Raw genomic sequence first — 16,704 nt, forward strand, 5'->3', positions numbered from 1 at the left:
TTATTCCACCTTTTCTCTACAGTGTCGACACTGCCCATCTTAGGTGTATCATTGATCAATGCTACTATTGTAGCAACAACAATGTCGTCATGCTGTCATTTGAGGCAACCCCAACTTTTTCGCAACAACTATGAAGAATTGTGTCTCAATGCTATCGTTCACAGCAGCACCAGGCTACTCACTGATGATCGGTGATGTGATCTCTCGATGGTAGACAATGGTCTTTTGTGTGATAAAGCGAAAGAGAAGAGGGAAGGAAGATGATAGAGAGAAGGGGGAAGTGATTTAGGGTTTGGGAGTGAAATTGGAAGGGTGGTTATAAAGATTAATTTAATTTAATAATAATATTATTAAAATTAAAAAGTTGAGTTTTCACCTGATTTTTGAATAAAATAAAACTTTTAAACTTGATTTTGTATTGAAAAATTAAAATTTATGTGCGCGTGTAATTTCTACTTTTGGGAAAACTTCATATCCAAGAGATTAAGTATAGTTCAATTCAAAACTAAGAAACAATGTTTCAAATTTCAAAAACCAAATATTAATTAATTTTTATTTATGAAATAATCTATTAAAAATATATTTTATTAATTCAATATATTAAAGTCACAATTATATACTATTTTGTCACAAATCATCCAATTAACTGGTGACAAATTATTTCTCGGTCACGGATCAAAAACTTTAGAGGTCACAAATTATTTCATGGTGGAAAATCATAAATTTTTTAAGTCACAATTTATTCATCGATCACAAATCAAAAAAAATTATAAGTTACAATTTATTTATCGGTAACAAATCACAAATTTTTAGATCATATATTATTTATTGGTTATAATTTATCGATCACATATTATTTATTGATAGCAAATTAACCAATTTATTAGTCACAATCAATCAAATAATTGATCATAAACACCCCGATCCCAATGAGCCATCCCACTCACAACCATCACACCACCGCTTCATCTACCACCACCACCATGTCAATATGTACCACCAATAACACCAATATATAGAAATCACCACCACCACTCCAACAACCAAAATCAAAACCAACACCTCACTGCAAATCCACCAACCACCTATAGCACTACTTTCACTACTTGCACCAACACCATTGCACATCACCAAAACCTCGATTGAGTAGATTAGAGGGAAAAACCAACTCAAAACTCCAAAATTGTCGCCGTTGTACTCCACCCGTACCACCACCGCAAACACCACCACCATCACTGCACAACCCCAAAACTCCGACTAATCAGGTTGGAGAAATAAACCAACCCAAAATGTACATATCACCGCAGCACCCCACCTCAACCGCCACCACTAGCATCATTGCACACACATCACACATATCACCACAACATAGATCCGCACACACCACGGCATGCACATATCACTATTGCAGACCATGTACCACCGCAAACCATAGATCAACACACCGCCCAGCACAAATTATCGCATCACCGCACGTTGGAGGAGGACATTAAATGGGAGATTAGTATTTCGAAGGACATCGACGACGTCACAGCAAATAGGGTAGTAACCGGCTGCGATGGAGGCGACGACGTTCATATATGAGTGATAGGGTAGAGAGAGGAGGGAGATAGAGAGGGAGAGGAAGAAAGAGAAAATGATTTTGGGGTTTGAATGGATTACGGTATGAATATATAAATTAATTTATAATATTAAAATTTCAATTATCTGATTTTTGAAAAAAATAAATTGTAAAATTTAATTTCGAATTGGAAAGTTTAAAACACTTGTTGTATGTAATTTCCACTTTTAATTATTGGATTGTTGTTATCTTATCTTTTTTTATTGGACCGCTGCCTTGTTAGATTATTTTTAAATTGGATTGTTTTTCCTTTTTAGCTCATTATTGAATAACTTTTATTGTTATTTCGTTATCGGCTTAATGTTGGATTGTCCTCTCTCTATCTCTTCCTCTCTTAACTTTTTATGTTTTTAGTATTTTCAAATGGAAGGTCAAACTAGTGAAAGTACATTTCATAATCAATTGACCCAAGATTAACCTAAAATTTTGACATTGCAACTTCCTCCAATTTCATCTTTAGAAATTGGACATCTGTCATCTAAACTCTTGAATTGCAACCATGGTACTAGTATTGAACGGGATCGTGTCAATCTATGAAATGATATTAGAATCACATATGCAAAAGTTAGGCTTTATAAACGAAAATTTAAAAAGTAACCCTAGATAAAGGAAAAAAAAAACCAAGTTTATTGCTTTCAGATAAATTGGTTCATTGAATTCTGTGGGTTGAAGTATGATCATTCAACTGAAAGGACATATTGTTTTTACTGATTTCTTTTTCAGACAGATGGTAATTCATCCAAAAGCTCATGATTTGTTGATGATGGATATAACAATTGAAAGAGGGTTAAAAATAAAAATAAATGTGCATTTTTTGTTCATGCTAGTTCATCACATCATAAGACATGTGAGACAAAAGCTAAAAAATTATTGAGACCGGTTCAACATAAATTTTATCACATTAACTTTCTTAAGTTTCAATCGCTCGTTAACCAAAATAGTTATTCCGTCCCTGATAACATGGGCAAATCTTCATTGCCGATCATCCGTATAACAGCATCCCTATAGAAACAATTGCACCAAGCAAAGCACAACATAAACAAATACAGAAAGACTAATATTAAATACAAACAATAATGACTAGAATTTGGCAACAGATGCTCTCATTGATCACTAACTTTATAAGAGCTTCATCCTCTTCCTCCTAATTTCCAGTTTTTGTTTTTGAATTTCGGTCAGAATTTTGAAAAATCCTAAATTGCCTTTACCCTAAATTGAAAGAGAGAAATTTGCAACGTGAAATGAAAATCGCCATACTGTAAGGAGAATTATCATTGTGTCATTATGTAAATTTCCTTACCATTTTCTTAGAACATAAATTTTAGTTTTAGTCCCCAAAAGAGGTATTTAGCGTAATTTCTATTAATTTTCAATTAACTTGGAGTAATGTTAAAAATATTCGGCAATATTTTAAAATTATGATGGCATACTTTAAAGAATAATATTTTACATTGATTAAATTCAACTATGATAGCATTAAAAATATTCTAATGTTACAATGAAAAAGATCTTAATAGTAAATTTTCCGTTTATTCACTATATAGGAATAGGTGGCAATAAATTGTATACGAAAAAATAGTTTATTTTCTTTTCAACTTCTTCTCAACAAACCGCTCCATGAAAACTATGTGACACCAAATATCTTGAAATTTGAAATATTTTAGTTATTTTGCACCTGAGTCATCTAGTTTGCAAACATTTTTAATAACTAGTGGGATGAACATGTGTTGCATGTTAGTTGATTAATTAATGTTAGAAATAAGTGCTTGTAAATTTTCGAGAAGTCATTTGTAAATGTGAAAAACATTTTGAAACTGGTTTTAAAAAAAAAAATGAACATCTTGTTTAGAAAGAATAAAGTTCATCTTTTGTTAGTGAGTGATTCATCTACATTAATGAAATATTGTTATTAGACAATATTTTGTATGAAGATTAAACTTGATGTTTGTGTGTTCAAATTATGACTTTGTTTTGTTTGTTAGTTTGGACTTTTTTGAATGACTTTTTTTACAAAATATTTCATTTGACGATTGATAATTTGAGGTTGAATTTGTTTGATGTTTATTTTTTAGATTTGGACATATGTTACTAATTTATGAATATAGTGATAGATTTTAATGTGCACTTATCATATGAAAATTTAAGTTATAGAATTAGAATTAAATCAAATCAAAATTAAATGGTTCGGTTTTGGTTTGATTTCATATCTTTTAAAAAAAAATCATTGGTTCCATTATTAAAAAATTATTGGGTTAAGGTTTGATTCGGTTCGCTTGGATCCATAATTAAATGGAATCCTGTCAATCTCTAATGACGAAATTAATACACAAAATTCCCAAAAAATTAAGTATGCATTCCATTTGATCAAACTCTAAAATTAAGTATGCATTCTATATTCAGTTATAATTTATGAATATAACTTATTTTACACTTAAAACTAGTGTTCTCCAAAATATAAAAGTGCTGCAAGATAATGAGATCAAGTTTAAAGTTTAAGCTGATGCAAGTGAAATTTATGTATTAAAAAAATACAAAGTATGATAAGACAACAATATCAAACTTCATTGAAATTTAGATGAGCTTTTCAGAATAATGATTGATATAATAATAAAAATTTACACTCGCACCATTTTTATATATTTTCTAAGAAAATCTCTTTTCTACCAAAATTTCTTTATTAAGTCAATAAATCAAAATTAACCTAAAATAAGGGCCAAATTAGTTTAGCCAAAAATCAAATTTTTAGTAGATTTTGATAAAAATAGATAAAACATGATCACCCAACTTCTTTTCATCTTTTTTTGCTAATTTTTAAAATCGTAAAATGGTAATATATATATATATATATATATAAACGTTTTTGTTAAACTAAATTTTATTTTATTTTGAAAACCCTTTTTTTAAAATAACTTTTTATTATATTTTATTTTTCTAAGTAACGTTTTTATTTTAAATAAGCTTTTATTTTATTTTAAAAATATTTTTTTAAAATAAGTTTTATTTTGTTTTAAAAAAGTTGTTTTTTGAACATAAGTTTTCATTTTATTTTTTAAGTAACATTTTTTAAGTAAGTTTTTATTTTAATTTTTAAATGTATTTTATATATAATGTGAAGTTACCATTTTACCCATTTTAAAATTAGTAAAAATGATGAAAAAAAGTTGGGGGATCATGATGAAACGTAATATGAATTTGGGCGATTATACCGACATTAAGTATAAAGTTAGATTGTCATGATGAAACAAAATCAAATTAAAAGATACACAATTATAAAATTGGGTGGTGGTTGGTGAATTTAACCCTATATTTATACTTAACCCTAATCCGACCTTACTCTACCCACTCCGACTCCGCTATCATTTCGTGGCTTCATCCCCCTCCATTAAGCACATGCACAGATGCACCCTACCATTTCCATTCTTTTTCTAACTATCTTCTTCTCTCTATATATATACGTAGACGTGATAATGAGGTTCGAGAAAATCCCATCAATATTTCTAATATTTTTTTCACTACAATTCCCAACCTAAAGATCTTGATTCATTCCACCAATGATAAAGCACTTTAATCATGTTCTGCACTTTTGTTTTATTCTTTCTAAGTCTAGAAACATATACTCAAATACATTGATTTATAGTCAAAACAAAATAAAAATATTATCTTGAAACCAAATAATTACTCAAGAGAGATTAAATTTTTAGCACTAAAATATACGAAATATAAATAATATATAAAATGCTAAACGGGAAAAATTCTAGCTATTTATTCACATTAAAAAAAAAGTCAAATTTTCAACTTCCTGTAAACAAAATTCCATTTAGAATAAGAGAGTGTAATGCAAAAATAAAAGAGAGAGAAATGAGGTCACAAGCAAGACAACAACTCTCCAGATCTATGGCGGCTGGCATAGAGAGAAAGGGTGAAAATTGAATTTGTCCTAAACGACTTAAATCTCGTCTCTTAACCAAATATGATTAAAATGGATATTTGGATACTATCTATTTAAAAATAATAATAAGGAGCCTAAAACAAGAGCCGATTAAAAATTAAATAAATAAGACACAAGGAGCAGCATCTCCCATTTTTATTTTTATTTTTTTGTTTAAAAAAAATGTTTTTATTCTCTACGCTCATTGCACATAAACAACATTATAAACTCTTTTTCTTTCTTAACACTATCCATCCAATCTACCTCACAAAAGATGTACAAAATTTCCACCAACTTTTCCTAAAACACAAATGAAATATGCAAAAAAAGAAAAAAAAGAAAAAAAAGGGAGATATTAAATTTAAAATGAAGTGGGAAAAGAGCACATACCTGCTATCCGACTAATTACTCCAAAGTCTAGTTACCCCCTTTCTCCTTATCCCGTCTAATAATCATTATTCCTAAGTTTTGCCCTTCTATATCTTTTTAATACAAAATTGCAAGTGTCAAATTTACAAGCTTTTCATTTCTAAGAGAAATTAATTTCAATAATATAGTCTTACAAAATTATCTTAGAAGCTAATTGACCATTATCTAGAAGGTATTTTCGAACAAAATAATACCATGCCTGTTTACATAAACGATAATCAAATGAAAACTTAAGAAAAATGATGATTAATTCAAAAGAACAAGAAATCAAAAAAATATACATACATACAAATTAGAGAGATTCATGATGATATGTGACCATGGAATTGCTCATCTTGAATTGGTATAAAACAGTCTATGAAGGAGTTTGGTCGCAGTTATTGCAATTTTGGTCAAAATTGGAGAAATAATAACAAACTAAACCTTGTTTCTACGAACTTTTTAGAAGAAAGAGAGAGAAAATTGAAAAATCAATTTACAGTAAGAAAGAGACAAGAGGTGAGGTTATGGCAGTGGGGCTGGCGAATTTCGTGCAAAAATGGATAAATATAGGATGGTTGCGTGAAGCAAAAAAGAAAGGGAAAAAATTTCCGTACAAGACGATGCATATGCGCTACACGTGTCCAGCCTTTACTTCACTCTTTTATATATGTATGACAGTTGACAAATCAATTGTCATTATGTAGCTTTATGCGATATTGTTTCATTTGACTGAAAAATGTTGTGTAGTGAAATGTGCATATCAAAGATGACTCGATATCAATATCATAGCTTTCACCCTTACCACGGATAATGTAAATGTCACCTTATATAATTTAGTTACATTATTGATAGAAACAAAATACGGCTCAGTCAAAAGTACAAATATTGACAGAGAGTATGTTAAATAGCCCCCATGACAGAAAGAGAAGAACTGAATGAGAGAGCATTTTATTGATCTCTAGGCAATCTAATAAAGAGAAAATGATTAACAAAAGAGCACAATAAAATTGTAGAATTGACAACAGAAAATATTTACAATGAAATTGTTTGTTAAAATATATTATTTCTAATTTAGAGTTAAGGAGTTCCACTGAAATTAACAATTATTTGGAAGGAACTTTTCTTGATACATACTTGATTGATTTGTTCATGAGATCCATAAATTGGAATTATTCATACTTTATATTTCTAATTTCACATAATTTATAATTAACGAGCCCAAAATTTTGTGCCTTCTGCAAAATCCAAATGCATTATCTCTTGCAGTAATTATCCCAACATCTTTCTACTTGTTTATCAAAAAATATATCTAAATAACTAAGTTGATATTGCCCAAAATGCACTCAGAGTTGGAAAATTAGTAAAACCCTCGCTCGTGCGAGCATTTGGCTTGTACACGAGCGAGTGTACGCAAAGCTTAAATAGGACACCTGACCATTTGAAGATAAATGCTAAGATATCCCATGTTGCTATTTCGATTCGATAGGTTTTTCAATAATATATTATATACGTGGTAGAAGTCCATTTTTGATATCTTGACACTCTAGAATATCCATGTGTCCCATGCTCACGACCTTCTTCTTTGCACTCTTTCATTGCAAACATTTATCTTAAAAGAGCAACGTTATTTAGCACCGTTGATATTTTAACACCAGTGTAGATGGCACTAATGTGACATTAAATTAGAAGTATAATTATAGAACAATGTTATTCATAATCGTGACTAAGTCGTCCTACGTAGCATCCAACTTTTGATTATTTCATTATTAACTAGTCTGCGTCTCGTGCGTTGCACGAATTTTGTATTTATTTTGGTTTTATTAGCATAGAATTTATAGATTGTACAAAAAGTATTTGGAAATAAGAAATGTTTGTTTGATTCTCATCTTTTGGTCAACTGTATATTTTATGTCACGATAATTTATTTTTATTCTTATAAATAAGTATAATGAATGTTGTGATTGTATATATGTCAACGATAATTTATTTTTAATTATTTTTTGTATTTTTTGTTTAATGTAGATGAAGTTTTTTTATCTGATATTGTAAATAAGTTGTAAATTGAATTTCGCAAAATGCTTTTCTTTAGCAACTTCTATTCGAGAGGCTATACTTGTAGTTCAAAAATAATCCATGCAGTTGTAAATTGAAAGAAAATATCCACATACACAAATATTTAAATAACAAACTCAGGTTTGCACGTAAAATAACTTGAAGTGGCACTTACTGAATGTCCAACTCCCTTATTGGTGTAAGAATTAGAACCCTAATAGCAGGCCTATTCTTCGGATGATACAACAGTCACTCCAAGGTTGGTAGGGCAAAAGAATTTTAAATAAATTTTATTTGAAAAAGAAAAGAATTAAAAAGAAATTTAAATAAATTGATAAAAAAACCAATTATTTATAAAGTAAAATTTTCAATTTTAATTAAATAATATTTATATATTCTTCATTTAATTTTCATAACTTTATTTTATTTTTTACTTCTAAATAATTTTAAACGAATTTTTTTACTTATATAAATAATTTTTACATAAATTAGAAATATTTTTTGTTAATATGTTTATTTTTACATTTTTTTTTACTAAAAGTGATTTTTTTTTTTTTTTTTTACTTATAAAAGTGGTCAACACGGAGTAATGCGGGAAGGTATGGAAAGTTGCATGTTACATAGATTCACATTGTCTCTCTTACACTATATATATAATATAATAATATAAGCAAATGAGTTGATTTGAAAAGGCGTGCCATAGCGTATGGAAATGGAGAATGGAAAAGTACAAAAAAAAAAAAATTTGAATAATCCTCCGTGCACGGAAACCACACTATATATAATTTTTTTTAATTCTTTTGTCTTCAATTTTTTTAACATAAAATTAACTTTTCCGTTAAAATTGAAAAATTAAGTTTTATTTGGAAGATAAAAGAATTAAAAAGAAAAAAATAATTGATTTTTTTTAAGAAAAAAGTGCATTTTTAACACATACATTTAATCTCGATTTAACTATTTTCGATATTTATTTAGATCATCTGATATCTATACGATATAGTTCTCAAAATGAGTTTCGAGAGAATGTAAAACATTTATCGATTCGACTATCGTACAATGGTCGACGAATTTTTAAAGTTAGTTTGTTATCAAAAATTTCGAAATAGTAATAAAATAATTGATTTTTTTAAGAAAAACGACTTATGCGTATTTTTTAACACATACATTTAATATCCGTTTAACTATTTTTTATATCTATTTAGATCATTCGATGTCTCAACGATATAATTCTCAAAATGAGTTTCGAGAGAATGTAAAACATTTATCGATTCAACTATCGTACAATCGTCGATAAATTTTTAAAGTTAGCTTATTATCGAAAATTTCAAAATATAGTTTGAAAATGCCTACTTTGACGTCCCATAACATTTGCTATGATTGACCGTTTCACGCACCGTTAATGACGTGCAATACTATGTCGCGAGTACTTCAAAACGATATTAAGAATGTAATATTTTGACTTCGTTTGATTTCCCGTAATGATCGTGAAAATGAACACAAAAACATAAGTAAAATAAATAAATAAATAAATAATAAATTTTCATTTCTCTCATGGTCTCCGTGGTCTCCTAGCACAGATCCTCTTATTATTATTATTTTTTTTAAATAAAAGCCAATACTTCTTTATACTATATAAACTAACTACAAGTTTTAATTTTTTTTTTTTAACAACTTGAAGCAAACTTTTTACTATGTAAAGAAATATACTTAAAACATTGAGTTGATATTTAATCTAACGTAATATTTAGATAAATTTAATTTAAAAAATTCAATATTACTAAAAATATTACTATAAAATTAAATATTGTCTGAAATTATTATATATATCCAACTAAGATGATATAGTTTTTTTTTTGTTTTATATATCTATAATAATGTTAAAATATATATATATATAATCGTTCGCCCTTTCTAAGCCAGCTTTATGACCTCTTTTGATCGTCATACGCATGTTGAAGGCATAACGGATGGTCGTGGACGGTCTAATCGTTATTATTAGCCAAAACGATATAATTACCGTTGTAATGTGATTTGTATTGAAATGATTTCAAACTCGTCAAATTTGTACTAAACGATTTGAATGTCATATATATATATATATATATTATTTTGTTAAAATTAAAAAATTAAGTTCTATTTAAAAGAGAAAAGAATAAAAAGAAATTTAAATAAATTGATAAAAAGAACAATTACTTATAATATATAAAAAAAATAATTATAAACTTTGTCTCCATGCATGGAAGCATGGAGAGTTTCCATGCACGGAGATAGACTGGAAATATTTTGCCTTCGTGCACGGAGGTTTCAGTTTATTTTTTTTCCCCCTCCGTGCACGAAGACACTGTTTCCGTGCACGGAGAGATTACTTCTTCTACTTCTTTTTTTTATTTTATTTTATACTGTGTAGTTTTACGTTATAACTTTTTTTTTTCAATTTAAAATTCTTTTTAATTCTTTTCTCTTCAAATTTTTTACTTACAAGTAATATGTTGTAAAAAAAAAATTCTGTCGCATATTATTTCTATCTCTTTTTTTTTAATATAAAAGTGATATTTTTCTTATATCCTTACTATATATATCTATATCGGAGTGGGGGAGGAATGGAAATTGTGTGTTGCGACAAATTTGGAGATAGCGTACAATAAAATAAAATATATATCAAGCAAACGGCGTCGTTTTTGGCCCCCAATTGAAAAAAAAATAAAAATAAAAAAACTACAGTAAAGATGGATCAAGACACTGTTGCTTTCTACAGTGTCCTCACATTCCCATTTTTTATATAGTAGGGATATGGAAATCTATTTAATTGTTTCCCTTTTCTTAATTATTAAAATCATGACATGCCACGTGAAAAGACTACGGAGCGAGGGCTACTAAATAAAATTACGTCTGAATATCTCATGTTCTGTGTGCATCCAAAATATATTTCTGTTTTTTTCTTACTGCATTGTACCTAAAACAAAGGTCTGAAATTTGAGAATCCAAATTGCATGTATTGTTGAGGAATCACACCACAAAAGATATCTCTTTATTTTTAGAGGGGGCACAAATTTAACCTACCCAAGTGTCGATTGCAGTTACCCTCAAATTTTCATCAAAGAATTGAATCCGATTTAATGACACCAAAGAAACCAGTGCTAAAGACTTTTTTGAGGATAAGAAGACTATTTGTATCTCGAATGCATGAATTTTTTGTAGATTACAAGCTATGGTCATGCGTGAAAATTGTATTTCTTCAGGGAGAATCTAACAATTCTCATCGTGACACAGACAAATCTTGCTATTTTTTCGCCAGGAAAGAATTGAAATATTATTTACGAATGAATGAGGACATAGTTAAACGCTATTTTTGGTTCCATTAATACACTGCAAAGCTTTCCAAATGTTATCCGAATAACAGTGGCTGACTAAACACTCTACAGATAAGATTGAGCTTCAGACGAGTAAAATCGATCACAGCTCCAACGTATCTTATCAATGGTTCGCAAATTTTATTCTCTATGGTTTCTTTTTACAGTATGGAGTAAGCTCTAATCACCTCAATAATGGGTGCACGACACACAGAGCCGGTCCTTCGTCTAATGGGCCCTGAGCCGAACAATGAAAAGTAGGCCCCCCAGCAACAAAATTCAAAGGTGTATTATGCGACTCATTGCTAACTTAAAAAACTAATATTAAAACAACAACGAAATATATCATAGAAACGATTTATATTATAAACCATCAAACCAAAAATTTCAAACAATTAGTTAAATACTATTCGTCTTGCTGTTTTAGAGGCAAAACATCAATCAAATCTGAATAATTTAACTGCTCAACCATTTCTTTTTCTATTGATAACATAGCCAATCCGTTTAATCTTTCTTACGACATAGTTGATCGGAGATAGGTCTTGATCAACTTTAATTTTGAGAAACTTCTTTCCGCAGATACAACTGTAACCGGTATGGTTAACAAAATTTGGTAAGCAGTATAAGCATTTGGAAAACAAACATCCAATGTCTTCAAATATTGTAGCACTTCAATTGCTCTTATTGCTTCACTTGGTATATAACATCTCAAGACTTGTAACTCCGAACATAAATCATCTCCACTAATATCCGAACGCCCATTATGTTGAAGATATTTTTCAAGATTCAAACAAGATTTCAACAAACTTGAAAAAAGGTTGCATCCCTTAACCTCTTCAAACTAAACAAAAATCCAAATGTGTCATCATATTGTTTGAATTGTTCAAATCGAGTCCTCATAGAAGATAGAGCTTGATCAATTATAAAAATAAAGTACTCAACTCTAAAAGATTCTTCTGCTGATTGTTTTACCTCATCACTACCGCTTTCATCAAATTATTTTTTTTTTCGAATTATGCGTTTTTCTGTAAATACAGCTTCAATTCCCATTTCGCTTGCCTTTTTTGTCGCTTCATCTTTGGCAATAGCAAATCCAATTTCTCTATATTCTTCAAGAAATGAAACAAGCCCTTGCAAGAGGTCGATAGCATGATCAATATCCATGGATTCGGTTTGAAGAAATTTACTCACAATATTGGCAGCATGCAACAATCTGTACCAGATTATCATGCCAAACAAAAACTCAAAATTTTGAAGTTCATGTGTTGCTAATGACTCGGCTTCACTAGATTTAGACTATGAGCGCCACATGGAGTATAGAAAGCTCGGGGATTCATTTCATGGACTCTTCTTTGCACACCTTTGTGCTTCCCGCTCATGTTAGATCCGTTGTCATACCCTTGCCCTCTAATGTCATCAATATCGAGATCAATTTTTATCAAAGCCTTTTGAAGCTCGGTTGCAAGTCCAAGTCCTGTTGTGTCATCTACCTTCAAAAATTCTAGCCAATGTTCTTGAATTGTAGGTAAGTTTGCCGAATTATCTACAAATCGTACAATTAAAGAAATTTGCTCCTCCTGACTTGCATCTGGAGTACAATCAAGTATAACTGTGAAATATTTTGCATCTTTAACTTTCTTGACAATTGAACTTCTCACTTGATTAGCCAACAACTGTATCAACTCATTTTGAATTCTTTTGCCAAGATACGTATATTTAATCTCTTGAATTTTTTTGCCAAGATATGTATATTGAATCTCTTTTGCTTTAGCCCGCCGAAGGTGCTCTTGCATTACTAGATCAAATTCACTAACCATTTCGACCATTTGTAAAAATAGGCCATTGTTCTCAACATGTAGCCTCTCATCATCTCCTCGAAATGGCAATGTGTTTTTCGCAAGTCTTTTAACAATAGCGATTATCCTTTTTAATAGATGTCTCCAATGTTCTCTTTCAGCATCAATCAACAATTCAATTCTTTTATCAATTGTAGTTTTTGATCGAAACCTATTTTCCAATTCAATCCAACTAGTCATGCAACGTAAATGCTCCTCATTTCCTTCATGACTTTTAACAGACCGATGCAAATTATGCCAATCTTTGAATCCTTCATTACCTAGTTAGCCAAATTTTGTCACATTTATTGGTGTTTTGAACAACTTTCAACAAAAGCAGAAGATCCTGTCCATAGACACTGAATATACTAGCCATCTTCTATCAACTGTTTTCCCATTTGGTAGCAATCGCTTATATTGTGAAGAATCGAAATGTCTATTTGAATAGTCTTTCGGAAATAAGATGTCATCAACTCTTTTTGGACCTCTTTCAACTAAGTAATCCCTTGTTCTTTGATCAATAATTTTCCAATTCCCGAGATCATCCAAATTTAGAGAAAAGCAACCCTCTTCTTCCTTATCATCTTCTTCATTATTAGAGGCGGGCTTCATTACTTCTTCTTCCTTATCATCTACTTCGTTAACATCGGTAGGTTGACTCACTTCTTCATCCTTATTATCTACTTCATTAACATGGGCATGTTGAATCTCTACTTCATCCTCATTCAACACATTCACATTGTTGCTTTTGAAGTAATTGTTAATATCCCCTGCTTCACTTTGAATTCATGCAATTTCATTTCGTTTCCTTTTCCTCTTTTGAGCACCAGACTCATGTTTAGGAGGCATAGTCTAGGAGTGAATATCTAATATCCAATAATTAACCTAAAAAACAATTACACAATATCTCAATCATCTCACAATTATAGTTTCAAATATAGTTACTACGTGCGCCTGTGCAATTGTTTATCGTACAATAAGCAATCATATAAGCGACCAGGCTGAAATTATATAAGCCGACATGGCTTCAAACATTTCCAATATCTTCAATAACAAGTCAGGGCAAGCCATTACTTACTTGAGAAGTGGAATTTTGATGAAAATTGTGGAATTACACCGTTGAGAATGATCCCATTTTCTGAATTAGGAGTAAGCAGATCGCAATTTTAAAAATTTTAATAATAGCTACAAGTGCATTCACAATGGCTCCTACAAATTGAGATAGAGAAATCTCTTAGAATCAACTAAAATTAAGGGGGTAAAATTAAGAAAAAAGAAAGCAAGACAATTAAAACACCATAATCCGCATTCTATAGACATCAAAGTTGTTCTGCCATCTGATTAAATGAAGGATCTTTTGCTATCTATTAAGCTAATTCCTTGATGCTTGGATCCTGTACAGGCACAGAGTAAAGAATTTAAGAAAATAAATGACCTGCAAGTGCTGCAAAGAGAACCATTTACTATGTATGCTAGTAATGTCACTCTCACACATACACGAATATTTTGTCACATTATATACCACATACTTTTTGTTTTTCAGCTTCATCTATTTCTCCGTTTCATTAGTGAAATAATATAAGTTAAAGCAAAACATTCATCAGGAAAAAAAAATTTGAATCCCATAGCGAAATAGCCCTTTGTCAGAATGGGAAAAGCATATCAACATGCAAATAACAGATCATGCGAATAGGAAAAAGAATGATACTTTTTTTTTTGCATCAACAAATTGCAAAAATGGTCATTAGATTTCATTTTTCCTAATGGGTTGAACAAAGTACAGCCAACATATTATTCAACAAAAAACATACATTTTTCATGCCTCAAATTTAGGAAGTCATTTCTTTCCAAGCCCATATAGAGTTGACAAGAACTTGAATCACAAAACAAAAATATAAAAATGAAAATTTTCATAAAGACGACGACGTCGACGAGTAAGATTCTAGTATTCTACAAAGAAATGCTTGTCGGCAAAGTAAAGAACAAAAATTACAAAATCGATTATTGATTTGGGAAATTGAAAACAAAACAGTATTCAAAGCATAAACATTTACATACACGAAATCATCAAATTAACAAAAGGCAGCCATAAAATCACCAAAATAAAGCAAAATATCATTAACAACTAACAAAAGCAAGCACTAAAAATTGATTATTTGAATCGTGCAATCAAAAATATACCATAAAATTATATTTGATATACTAGATGGAATTACGTTTATACATTTTAGTTGCTGAAACGTGCACAGTAATCTGTAATCATAGTGCGTGATTTTTCCACATAACTAAAGTATATTAAACTCTTGCAGGTGGCTGAACTTTGAAGACCCTTTAATCAATAGTCAATAGACATTCATAGACTACAATGGAGGGCAAGAATCTTTTGTATAATAGTATCCAGCAGAAGGGTCTAACCGTCTAAGTGAGGACAAGAGCGAACTGCGAAGTAGGAGGAACTCAATGACAAGATTCAAGAAGCTACCTGGGCGGACTGGCGAAGCCGCGGAGGTGGACAGTGGACTGTGGTGAGACGTCGAGTGACCGGACGGCGCGACGAATAGGCCTTAGCACCGGACTGGAGGGTTATTTCTCTGTTGTTCTTTCTGGAGGTACCCTTAGCACAGGACCGGAACACCGAGCACGTCAACGTCGAGACTCAAGAGGAGCAGACGAGCAGTTGGAGTTGCAGCCCTAAATCGTCTCTTTCATATTTCAAATTTGGGAATTTGGGTAAATGGGTTGTAAAATTGGATTTGGGTATATGAGTTGGGTTGAAATTTTAGGGTAAATGGATTGTGGGTTGTTGGGTAATGAGTTCTGGGCCGGATCATATTATTCAAAAAAAAAGTTTGGAGGCAAAAATGGGCCCCTTAATGGTCATGGGCCTGAGGCGCGGGCCTCACTGGCCTCGGCCCAGGACCGGGCCTGACGACACAATGGACACTTTCCTCCTCTGCGAACCAACTCGTTTGCACATTTAGAACAAGTGCACATATGCCCACATCTGCAAATCAGAGAGACATATGTAAGGTGGCCGCAAAAATTAAATTTACCCCAACTCAAAAACAACTGTTGTGACATAAAACAGTCTGCAACTCTCCATATGGTGTCGATTTAACATAGAAAGTTCATATAAAGCCTTTTTCACCACCGTTGGACTCCCATTAAGCCAAGAAAGGTGACACGACCCGTCCCGAATCACCCTAGTGGACCCGAAACTTGACGTGCGTCGATGATAGATGCTGACTAAATGTCAAATCTATCAACAAGGCTGACTATGAGTTATTTCAAAAATGCAACAAAATCAAATACTTATGTCAAACATAATGCGATGGACCCAAATTATTTACTTTGTATTTTTAAAAATAAGTTATAACACTCAACATGTCGTGTGGCTCGCATTCCGAAATCATTAGGCTCTTCTACCTAAAAAGAATCAGTTTCCACCTGTAGGAAAATTACGAAAAAATATATGAGTTGATAGTTCAGTGAGTGGAGATATTCGAA

At 30.9% G+C, this 16,704-nt stretch overlaps 1 protein-coding gene across 1 annotated transcript; it reads right to left on the reverse strand.

Moving 5' to 3' along the window:
• Positions 1-2,562: 2,562 nt before the first annotated feature.
• LOC111374526 lies at positions 2,563-13,179 on the reverse strand. Its single transcript, XM_022997201.1, has 5 exons — positions 13,065-13,179; positions 12,761-12,950; positions 12,398-12,575; positions 11,881-12,203; positions 2,563-2,623 (listed from the first exon to the last, which is right to left on the reverse strand). Exons 1-5 carry the CDS (start codon positions 13,177-13,179, stop codon positions 2,563-2,565), a joined length of 867 nt encoding a protein of 288 aa, XP_022852969.1.
• Positions 13,180-16,704: the final 3,525 nt, after the last annotated feature.

The sequence above is a fragment of the Olea europaea genome, chromosome 2 (assembly GCF_002742605.1).
Source record: "Olea europaea var. sylvestris chromosome 2, O_europaea_v1, whole genome shotgun sequence".
NCBI lineage: Eukaryota > Viridiplantae > Streptophyta > Magnoliopsida > Lamiales > Oleaceae > Olea > Olea europaea.